Raw genomic sequence first — 12,314 nt, forward strand, 5'->3', positions numbered from 1 at the left:
CCCCAATCTCTGCCATTCCTATTCCAACACTGCATTCATGACTCCTTCCTTCCTGATTCTAGTGGGAACAGTCTTACATTATAAACTCATTTCTACCTTTGACCCGCACTATCCTGATCATAATTAGAATTTGGTTCTCTTTTATGCCCTCTCTCACTTCCCTTAAGTTAATGATAATGAATGATAAACCTTTTATTCATATTTGAATACACTTTCCACAGACCCAAGAACTCTCACTGTTTTTTTGTCATCCAAAATTTATGCACTATGCCATGATTGTTTCCAAAATTCTCTTTGAGAACTACCTTCTTAGACAATCTGAGTCTCTCATTCTCCACCTTTCTGTTATTCTGACCTTCTTCTGACTTCTGGTTCTATGTCTATCTCTCATGACATCAGTTAAGTTAAACTACAGAAGCCTTTGTATCAGCCAGAGTGGCATGGTCACATCCTGAATTCCCAAACATTCCTTTACCTCAGATTTTAGACTTGCTTCCCTCATTCCCAAACCAAACTTGTTCATAAAGTTTCCTACTTCCCCAAAACTCTAAAGAGGTAGTTTAAGGTGAGTGCATGAGATAAAACTACTAGAAACTAGGCAAGAGCAGCAGCTGGGAGCCTACAGAGCTGAGCATCAATCTCAGTCATCTTGAGATGCTGGGGAGGTAGATCAATGGAGTTCAGGGCCCAATGGCGGGAAGGCCCAGGTAAACAGCCCATGCTTTCTGTTGAGCCCCAGAAAGCACTGCGTTCCAGGAGTATGGGCAAAACAGAAAAGGTCCAGCCCTAACAAGACTTCAAAATTCATCTCTCTGCAGAAACTCTCAAATCTCTGTCTCAAAGTCCATCTTTGCTGGGGCTTTTAAACCATTTAAAGACCATTTCAAAAAAATAAAAGTAAAGACCATTCCCATTTGAATTTGTCATCATCTTGCCCCAAAACTTCTACCTACCTTTGATTACCTTAATCTCACAAAATAGAAGAGAACTGGGTAATTATCAAGTTTTATCCTTTAAAATATTTTAAATCTATTCTGTCTTCATTTCTATTGCCCTAACCAAACCTAATCTACGTTGTTAGCACTTTGCATTTAGAATGCAAAAACCTTTACTAATTACCCTTCTGTGATCTATTCATATCTAGTGAACCAAATAATCTGACGCTTGATTATATATGTGCTAGTTTCTTCTAATTTGATTTTAAGCTTCTTAAAGGCAGAAACCACGACGTATTTTATTGCATTCCTTGTAAGTAGTTCCAGCTAGCTGGTAGAAGGAGAGATAATAGGTACTAACTAAACATATGATACTGTAACAAGGCATAACACAGTAACATTCTAACACACTGTTAAAAGATGACCAGATGGCCTCCGGATAGAATGCTACAACTAACTAGTAACCAAACCTATCACTTCTACCTCCAATTACATCTTTTATCCATTTTCTCTTCACCTTAGTCTAATCTTTCATGTCAGCTGCCATAACAAAGCCTCCTAAATGGTCTCCAAGCTTCTACTAGTACCAGTATTTTCCATCCTGTTCAACTCCAGAGTGACATTTTCTAAAATACAAATTAGATCATGTCTCTCTTACTTTAAAGCTTACAAGTCCAACTACATTAACAAAGCACACAGGGCCATTAAGAACTGGTCCGTATTCATTTCCTAAGCCTTATCCTGAGACCTAGCATGTAATAGTGCTCCATAAAGGTTTGCTCAACAAATGGATTTATATTTGGGTCAGGAAAGAATGAGGCCCACAGGCACGAAGGCAAACCTTGACTTAGTTCAAGTCAAGAACAAGCTACCCTCATGAAACCCTAAATCAGTTCCAAACCACATCAACGTCATACTCAAAGGAATTTAAGCTCATTTCACGGTGTCATTCTTAAAATGAGACAGACTAGTTTAACCTATGACTCATTATTTGGCCCCAAATCATCAGGCCTGGTTTAATTTAGTAGAGTTACACTTTGGTCCTGGCACACTTGGGCCTGAGCAGACAGAATGCAGCATCTTGTTTCACTTACAACAGAAGATAAATTTTTGAGTAGCAGCTAATTCTGTTGCTTTCTCAAACACACACAAAAACAGGAAAACATCTGCCTTCAACTTCTTCCCACACACACTCACACCATTTTCAAGTGGCATGGGAATTCAGCCTTCTCTCCCCAACCACTAACCTTTATGTTGAAGGTGACCACAGCGCCATTTGCCAGTCCTGCATAGAGAATTCGCCACCTACTGTGGAGGCAGAGAACCCGGTCTTCCAGCTGTAACTGCTCCACACACTCTCGAGTCTGATAAAAGCACACAACACCTGATCAGCAGAGATTAAAGGCAAATAAGATGTGAAAACAATCCTCCTGAGAATAGTGTGAAATGATTTTTTATGAGGAAGAAAATGTAGCGTCCTCTATTTTGTAGAAGACTATCTTAGACTGTTTTCTGCTTTGAAATATGTAGCCAAATACCCTCAAGCTGTAGGTAATATAGTAAACAAATGTAACTTCTAATGTTACCTATGTTTCTAATTTGGAATGTAGAAATTCTTCAAAGGGCACCATGGATTGGGTTCTAGCCTCTTAAATTAAGTAGCCAAAGATAAAGTTAAAGCTGCACTTGACACTTAAAAAGGAAAATAAAGATTATAGTTGTATATCTGATAATTGCATTAATCAAATATGCGCTTTCCTGCAACTGATTCTCTATTTTAATAGCTCCCAAATGCCTCCTTCAAACCAGTATCAGGTTAGCTGGTCTACAATTACCCAAGAAGCTCTGAAAATATATAGAACCCCAAGCTTCACCCCAGTCCCTGAGATTCTAATTCAGGCCCTGGAATATGTGTTTTTAAAAATTTCCTTCATAATTCTGATGCATATCCAGGTTATACAAACACAGTTTGAGCTGACCTTCAAGAAACTATTTCCATGAATTTCCAGAACTGGGTTATACTGATAAAATCTACTTACCTAGAACCTAGAACAGGGCCAGTTACATAGTAAGTGCTCAAGACTGAATGCTGTTGAATGATACTAAGTGACTAAAGGCCCAAGTTTAGCTTTTTAAAGAGGTCTGGATACAGACATTAAAATCAAGACAGTTATAAGTAGGACCTACTTGTCCCATCCTATAAGTAGGATGGGACAACCTATGGGTTGGATGATAAAAGCTGTAGACTATCCAAGTCTTTGATCTCTTCCAACCTTCTTTCATACCTGAAAGAGTCAGTCTTTTAAATTACTATCCCTGCATAAAATTACAAATATAAATGCTGCATATGCAATTGTAAAATAAAGGAAAAGACAGTGAATATGCTCAAATGATAAGATATATGTTGCCTCTGGCTAACCCATCCATGTGAGATCATTTTGTAATTTTATAGGAGAAATGGAATACGTTGCCGTAATAAAAAAACTATTGGTGCATGCAACAATAAAGATGAATTTCAGACATTATAGCGAGCTAAAGCTAATGTGAAAGAATACATCCAGTATGGTTTATTATGAAGTTCAAGCACAGACAAGTATAATCTATAATGACAGAAATCAGAACAATGGTTTTCTTTGGCTGGGGGTGGTGAGTGCAAGGTGTGTGAGGGAAGCTTCAGGGGGATGAAAATGATCTGTGTTTCGATCTTGGTGGTGGTTAATGTGTATCTATGTAAAAATTCATCAAGCTGTATACTTAAAATTTATGTACTTTACTATATAAAGTTACACCTCAATTTCAAAAACTAAGAATTTTTTTCACTAACATACAGTCCCACTATGCCAAATACTACTGCGGGTTAGAACCCTTAAAAACATTGAAAAATCTTTTAAAAGTTTTTGCTAATTTTATAAGTCAAAATGGTACTGAACTTCTGTTTTAACTTCCATTTATTGACAAGACTGTTATTTTCAAATAGTTACTTGTATATTCTCTTTTTAAAGAATTTCTGTCTTTCAATTTATGTGTAGGGATTTTACTATTTCTCTTCTCAAAGGTGTAAGCTCCTTACAACATATGATATTAACCCTGTGTTTATCCTGTCCTGTTACAACTATTTTTCCCTCTTTTTACCTAAGACAATTTCTTGCCAAAATCTGTTTACAATTTTCAACAGACTTAAGTATTACTTCCATATAATAAAATTCACCATGTTAGATATACGTTTCATTAAGTTTAGTAAAGTATGCAGTTATGCAACCATTACCACAATCAACTTTCAGAACATTTCTAGCACTCTAAAAAGTTACCTCGTACCCTCTTTCAGTCAGTCCCCACTGCCACCCCAGGCAACTCTGATAGTTTTGCCTTTTCTAGAATTCCATATTAAGAGAACATTCAGTATGTAGTCTTTTACATATGACTTCTTTCCCCTAGCATGATGTTTTTGAGATCCATCCATGTTGCTACATGTATGAATAGTTTATTCCTTTTTGTTGCTAGTATTATTCCACTTTTTATATACCACATTTATCCATTTATCAGTTGATGGATGTATTGATTAATAACGCTGTTATGAGGTTCCTTCTTACATTCAGGATATTTGAAATTTGTGGCTTCTCTTTGTTTTGATCAATTTAGCTAAAAGTTTTTTTTTAATTTATCTTTTCAAAAAACTAGTCTTCTGGTCTCACTGATTTTTCCCTATTGTGTGTCAGTTTTATAAATTGGTGGTTTCCATTCTGCTCTTTATTATTTCCTTTATATATTTCGGGTTTAACTTTTTCTTCTTTTTCTATTTTCTTACAAACTCAGATAATTGATTTTAAACTTTCTTTTTTTTTCTAATATAAGCATTTAAAACTAGAAATTTCCCCCTCAGCAATGCGTTAGCTATCCTACAAATGTTAAGCTGGATGCTCATTTTCATTTAGTTCAAGATATTTTCTAATTTCCTTTGTGACTTCTTCTTTGAATCATGGGTAACTTAGAAGTATGCTATTTCATTACCCCTTACTTGTGGACTTCCAAGATTTCTTTCTCTTTTTTTTTTGGTGGATTTCTTTGTTATTGATTTCTAACTCTACTGTGGTTGGAGAACATACTCTAAATGATTTCAATCCTTTTAATTAAGATTCTCAATAAGACTAAGACTTATCTGATGACCCAGCAATGGTCTATACTGGTGAATGCTCCATATGCACTTGGAAAGAATGTGTATGCTGCTGTTTCAGGTGGCAGAGTCTATGAATGTTAATTTTTTTTAACTATAAATATTAATTAGATCTTGTTTGTTAATGGTATTGTCCAGTTTTTCTACATCCTTGATGATTTTCTGTCCAGTACTCTATCAAGTATTGAGAGAGGTGTTGAAGTCTTCAACTATAATTGTGGATTTGTCTATTTCTCCTCTGTAGTTCTATCAGTATTACTTTACATATTTTGGTGCTGTTATTACATACATATATTTCTAATTGTTCTATCTTCCTGCCATATTGACATTTTTATCATTATGGAATGCCACCCTTGTCTCAGTAGTATTCCTTGTCTTAAAGTCTATTTGCCTGATAGTAACATAATCACTCTAGCTCTTTTTGTTATTATTTGCATAGTACATTTTTTTCCATTCTTTTAATTCAACCTATTTGTGTCTGAATTTAAAAGGTGTGTATGTAGACAGCACAGATTTTGATGTTTGTTCTTTAGCTAGTCAATCTCTGCCTTTTGATTTTAGTGTTAATTCACATTTAATATAATTATTAAATATGGCTAGATTTAGACTCCAATTTGCTTTCTATTTGTCTCATTTTTATTTCTCTGTTCCCCCATTTCTGCCTTGTTTTGCATTAAACAAGTGTTTTTTAGTATGCCATTTTAATTCCTCTATTAAATTTTTTAGCTGTCTTTCTTTGCTTTATTCTTTTAGTGGTTGCTCCAGGGCAGCTGTTCTCAGAGTGTGGCCCCTACACCAGTAGCATCAGTATCACATGTTAGAAATGTAAATTCTTGGGCCCTATCCCAAGCCTACTGAATCAGAAGCTCTGGGAGTGGGGTCCAGTAATATGTGTTTTAACAAGCTCTCCAGGTCTATCTGACGCACACTGAAGCTGTGAGCCAGCCTTCTGGAGATTACCTCTTTAAATTGTAACCATCTAGTTCAAAGTAAAACTGACTTATCCCCAATAAAATATAAGAACCTTGCACCAGCACAATTCCATCCTCCCTTTCCTTTGTGTTCCTGTTACCACACATTCCATCTATATATGTTAAAAACCTAATCTTTGGTATTATAAATTTTGTCTTAAATAATCAAATCTTTTAAAGAATATATGTGTGTATATATTTATTTTTTTAATTTATTTATTTATTTTTGGCTGTATTGGGTCTTTGCTGCTGTGCACGGGCTTTCTCTAGTTGCGGTGAGCGGGGGCTACTCTTCTTTGCGGTGCGCAGGCTTCTCACTGTGGTGGCTTCTCTTGTTGTGGAGCATGGGCTCTAGGAGCATGGGCTTCAGTAGTTGTGGCACGTGGGCTCAGGAGTTGTGGCTCACGGGCTCTAGAGCACAGGCTCAGTAGTTGTGGTGCACAGGCTTAGTTGCTCCGCAGCATGGGGGATCTTCCCAGACCAGGGATCAAACCCGTGTCCCCTGCATTGGCAGGTGGATTCTTAACCACTGTGCCACCAGGGAAGTCCTATAATATATATATTTAATGCAAATGATTTTCCTTCATTTCTTACAATACATTTAGAAAATTCTTTCTCAGAGGAGATATCTACTTCTATGTTTTCAGGTTTAAAAAATTTAAACATTTTGTTTTCTCTCTAGAATTAATTTTGGCATATGATGTGAAAATAAAAATCAAGAGTAATTGTTGAAAAGAACAAAGGAGGTATATTATTAATAGTAGTAAGTGAAAAGATACTGGTGGAGAGAAACAGAAAACATGGTTTAGATCTAAGCCTCATTTCTTCCAAAGGCTATACAGGGTACTGGAGTAAGTTCAGAAGCAAGAAAGTGAACAGAATGTAGTATCTGTCTCAGTGTCTCCACTCTACACAGTAAATACAGTCAAAGTGTTTCAATATTATCACGTTTGATTTTGCTGGACCCACTTACCTTAACATTATAGCAGCGAATGGTGTGATCACTGGAACCAGTGTAAAGGGCAGCATTCTTCCCAGAGGTCTGAGTAATCAGGAGGCAGTTCACTTTGGAGGTATGGCCCTCAAAGACACCAATATACTTCCGACTCTAAAGTCAAGCACAGTTCAGATCATTACTTGTGGATATAAATGGATTAGATAATGCATTTCCTCAAAAAAAAAAAAAAAAAAAAAAAAAAACGATGCTAAAACATACAGTTCATTGTTGTAGCCTCAGAGTCTAGAACAGTACCTGGTATCAAAAGGTGTTCAGTAAATACCTGTTCACTGAATGCCCAGCAAACAGTCACACGTACTGAGGTAACCTGCAACTATATGTTAACTGAGCCATAAGTTCGGGTTTTTCCATAAGATGCTACAGAAAAACCTGAACAAACTTTTTGGCCAATCCAATACTTAGGGCAATTTGGTATAAGACAGATCAGAATTTTAGTTAATATCTAGGGCAAGGCTCTCTAACATATGGACCAAAAAGCTAGCAAATCCAAACTATAGCTAATTACCCAGATAAGTTCCTGCATTTGATCACTATGCAGAGAATGCGCCACAATATTCAAAGATATGTCAGGTGCCATCACAGGTCTAGTGTTCCAGGTGTGGTTTCATAATGGAACATCCTGTTGTCTCTGTGCACATACTGTTATATATTTAGAATGTACATATATACCTATACTTACCTTTCAGTTCAGAGTTAGAGCCAATTCCCCAAATCTTACAGTCACACCTCCTGGTACCATTGCTTCCCTCCTTCAGTCATCCCTGTTGCCCTCACATTATTAGGCTAAAGGAACCTATATACCTGTTGCCTACAGCAAACGTTTTCTCAGTCCATCATCTATCTAACCTTTTGATTTTCAAGGACTTCATCAGTTTCAAATACTTTCACCATACTTGTTCAAACATAGTGTTCCTAAAGTTTCTTGGCTATCGTTGTGGATAAAAAGAATTAGTTTGACGCACACCAGACTCAAAACTCAAAAGTCCATTCTATGAAAATTGAGAGTAATGAGCATCAGATTATCCTAAGTGTGGGGTAGTGGAAGACCGTTGCTCTTCTTAATAACCGGGATAATTAATCAACTCTCAGGGAAAATGCCTCCTCTTATATTGACTACTTCTCCAGTACTCACTCTATCCCTTCTCTATTATGTAGCAGCTATGTGACAGACCTCAGCATCAACTCCAGGGCTGGGACCTGACTGTCGCGAGCCTATTGTTATAATCCCATTTCCTTTTGCCAAGTGATTGTTCGGAGAGGAAAGCACAGGACCCTTTTTTGGTGGTGGGAGAGAAAAGAAACCCCTGTGGCTACTGACATCTATCTGTGAGCAGGAGGAGAACTTGCTTTAGGAAAAGGTGATATCAGAGAAGGCAGAATGGAAATAAAGAAAGAAATTAAGTCTCCAGTGACCCCACTGAGCCGCTGGATCAACTGTATCTAAAGTTAGTCTAAAGCCCACTCCATCTCTGGACAGCAAATAAACTCCTAGTCTAAGAGAGAGCTACTTGGAGTTTCTAAAACCTGCAACCAAGCAAAAATATTCAAATTGTTGTATCAACTTACCACGAGATTATAAACTCGGACAGTTTTATCTGCTGAACAGGTATACAGTAAATTCCCAAATATCTGAATTGCATTCACTGCAGCTTGGTGCCCCTCAAAGCTCCCTTCTGTGGGCTCATCATCATCTCCTGGCTCTGAAGATATTTCTAGAAAACAAGAATATGTTTCAGAGATGTGTCTGCCTGTGTCTCAAAAGATACTAAAAAATTTAAACCATTATGAAAAAGTGGTCTCTGGATTCTCCTTAAAGCCTAGTTCCCCCAGCAAAACACCACATTTTCATTAGTGATCTTCATTATGAAGATTTCATAATAAAAAAAGGCAGGGAAGACCTTTCACTTCGGAACAAGATACTTATATAGTGAGCTTTGAGTGATACCCATAAGGCACCAAGCATCTTTCCACATCCAGTTTCCTCTGCTGCCAGTTATCTTGTTGAGTAAGGCATTATTATTATTTTTTTGCGGTACGCGGGCCTCTCACTGTTGTGGCCTCCCCCGTTGCGGAGTACAGGCTCCGGACGCGCAGGCCCAGTGGCCATGGCTCACAGGCCCAGCCGCTCCGCGGCATGTGGGATCTTCCCGGACCGGGGCACAAACCCATGTCCCCTGCATCAGCATGCGGACCCCCAACCACTGCACCACCAGGGAAGCCCAAGGCATTATTTTTAAGTAGTTCCTTCTCAAAGCAAAACCCCCCAAGAGCCAAAAAACCTTAATACAATTGTCCCTTGGTATCCAAAGGGGACTGGTTTCAGGACTCCCCCACCCCCACCCCCACCAAAATCCACAGATGCTCAAGCCCCTTATATAAAACGGTGTAGTATTTGTATATAACCTATACACATCCTCCTGTTTACAGCTGACCCTTGAACAACATGCTTTGAATTGTGCAGGTCCACTTATACACGATTTTTTTCCCCAATAAATGCATATTACACAATCTGCAGTTAGTTGAAGCCATAGATGCGGAACCGAAGATACAGAAGGCCAACTATACTAATTAGGTGAACACGTAAGACAGCCAGGTAAGAGAGATGGGAGTAAGAAACTGAAATGCCAGGATTTGAGGATTTAGGAATACCATAACTGCTGGTCAAAGCAATCCTCTTGGTAACAAGCCCAGTTCCCGTCCCCTATTGTATAAGCATATTTAAGTAGATTTAAACCCTGGCTCTAATATTTACAAGACTTTTTTTCTGTGATTAATTTAAATAAAACTGAACAACCAAATACCTGAAGAGTTCTTTGATCCTTTTATGGATGAGATCACAGTCTGAGTTTCTGCCACACTACAAAATAATAGCAAAAGTCTTCTTAGCATCTGTGTGAACAGGCCAGGCAGTAAAACTTATATTTTCCTGACTCAAAAGATTGTTCTAAACAATGGACAAAATAGCAATGATATAAGAGATCGGTTTTTCCATCTGAAATTTCTATATGAAAGGAAATGAAAGTACAGTAAGTATTTACAACACAAATGAGAAAACACAAAATCTCCATTGCTAAGGTTGGATTCTTCCATACCCATTATCCCTACTGATTTTCTATAAATGTGACTCTTTAAAAAAATTCTGATTCAGAACAAAAAGTTCTATTTTTCAAGAATAGAATGGTGAAAGCTGTTCTGATTGGACCAACACAGTGTCCTTACCTTACAGGGATGCCATCTTTATAACGGGTGCCAATCTCACTGGTGGAGCTAACTTCATCACAACCAGAGCGAGAAGTTTCTAATGAGTTTAGCTCTGTGGAGTTACGAATATCCTTTTTAGATGGGCTGTCTGGTTTCTCTTCTCCAGTTTCAGAAGAATCAATGGCTACCACTTCTAACTGAGGATTAGGAATTTCTAGGACTTCCAGAGACGAGTCACTATCTGGTTCATCTCTGACACTCTCTTGTTCTGGACCAGTTCTGCTATCTTCCCAGGTGGAGGTTGTCACTTTCCCCCCTTTAGTGGACTTTCCAGTTTTTACTTTCCTTACAGGTTTAGCAGTAAATATATCCTGTTCAGTGTCACTGTTCTCAGGAACATGGGCAGCCCGCAGAGTTTTCTTCTTCCTAAGTTTCTTCTTTTTCTTGTTCCCCCTAGCTTCAGCTGATGTCAGAGTGGACTCTGCCTGTTGTTCTGGATGGTCAGCTGGAGAGTGGGGCTCTTTCTCTAAAGGGGTTTCTGAAGCAAAGGACAATCTTGGAAAAGAACTGGTACAGGCTTCAGACCCGCTGTTGCCTCTGTTTGGCTCTTCACCTTCTTTATTTATGCTAGGAAGACCAGCTGATTGGGAAGAGGGATTGTTCCCTCTGTTTCTGGTATTTCCTTGCTCCACAGAAAACTTCAGTTCTTGGCTAGGCTCATGGAATCTCTCTGTTAGCTCTGATAAGGACAATGCTGCAGTGATAACTGGATAAACTGGACTACTGTCACTGATCTCTCCTGAATTGAGAAGGAAAAAAAGAATTATTCCATCGTTTTTGTGTCTGGTATTTGTAGTCATAAACTACAGTTATCACTGATTGAACTTCTACCAAATAATGACATTTTGATATGTTAACAACTTTAACAGTCATGGTTTAGTTATCTCACCCCTCAGCTTCCCATAACCTACACATATTTCTATTACAGTATTTATATACTTTGCCTTGCATTATTTTCACAAATTACATGCATGTCTTATACCCTACAAAAGCTCCTTTTATGGGCAGGGATTGTTTCTATTGATCTTTTTTCTTTCTTGTTTGAAATGTCCACATATTTAACAATGTGTTTTATTCTTAGTAGACACAAATTATCTATTTAGCTAAAGTGCTTTCACCTTTATTTCTTAGAAGTTTTCATTATGCATTTTACCTGTATATCATCCAATTTAGCTACATACTAGCAGTTAAAAAGTCAGCTGACTTAAAATGTCTATTTTCTTTGACTTAGTTATTTCATGTCTAGAAATTTAAACTGATGAAATAATCACAGACATACTCAAAGACATATACAATGCAGCGTTATACAGAATACAAAAAAAGGAAAAAACGTAAATATTCAAAGATTATATAAATTATTGTATATTCATATTATGCAACTTCTGAAATATTATACAACTAGCAAAATAGTGTTTTAGATGAATTATTTTTATGACACAGGAAAATGATCATAATTAAGTGGGAAAAAAATCAAGTTATAACAGACTAGACTTGTCCTTTGTATAAAGTCTCATGTAAGCACATAAACATTTATAATTTTAAAAGACTGAAATATATAACAAAATAACAAATACACATTTTTATAGTTTCCCAACTTTTTACAATGAACATGAATTAGTTTTGCAATCAGAAAAGGAAATAAAATACAAGCTATTTTTGAAAAAAATACTAGTAGTTTTTAAAAAATACTAAATAGTATCCATATAAAAATAACATAATTCAGTATGAAAGATAATATACATTTGATGTAGATATCAATGATTAGTGTTGCAACAGATAGCAAAATGTAGGATAATTCTTCAGACTTTTTGTTTTTGCTCAAAAAAAAAAATCACACAATATCAGTTTGCTTCTTTCATTTTAATATTTATTTATTTATTATTTATTTGTTTATTTAGGCTGTGTCGGGTCTTAGTTGCAGCAGGTGGAATCTTTAATTGCAGCTCACAGGCTTCTTA

General features: G+C 36.9%; 1 protein-coding gene across 4 annotated transcripts in view; it reads right to left on the reverse strand.

Moving 5' to 3' along the window:
- ZNF106 (zinc finger protein 106) overlaps window positions 1–12,314 on the reverse strand; it is a 62,540-nt gene that overhangs the window by 10,924 nt on the left and 39,302 nt on the right. For all 4 annotated transcript variants that reach the window (XM_082648499.1, XM_082648498.1, XM_082648501.1 and 1 more), the window contains 5 exons: window positions 10,315–11,095; window positions 9,897–9,952; window positions 8,662–8,807; window positions 7,051–7,185; window positions 2,183–2,299 (listed from right to left, as the gene is read on the reverse strand). In XM_082648499.1, coding sequence (XP_082504625.1) covers window positions 2,183–2,299; window positions 7,051–7,185; window positions 8,662–8,807; window positions 9,897–9,952; window positions 10,315–11,095 — 1,235 coding nt within the window. The remainder of the gene's footprint in view (window positions 1–2,182; window positions 2,300–7,050; window positions 7,186–8,661; window positions 8,808–9,896; window positions 9,953–10,314; window positions 11,096–12,314) is intronic.

This window comes from Grampus griseus (genome assembly GCF_964374135.1).
Source record: "Grampus griseus genome assembly, chromosome: 2".
In the NCBI taxonomy this organism is placed as follows: Eukaryota; Metazoa; Chordata; class Mammalia; order Artiodactyla; family Delphinidae; genus Grampus; species Grampus griseus.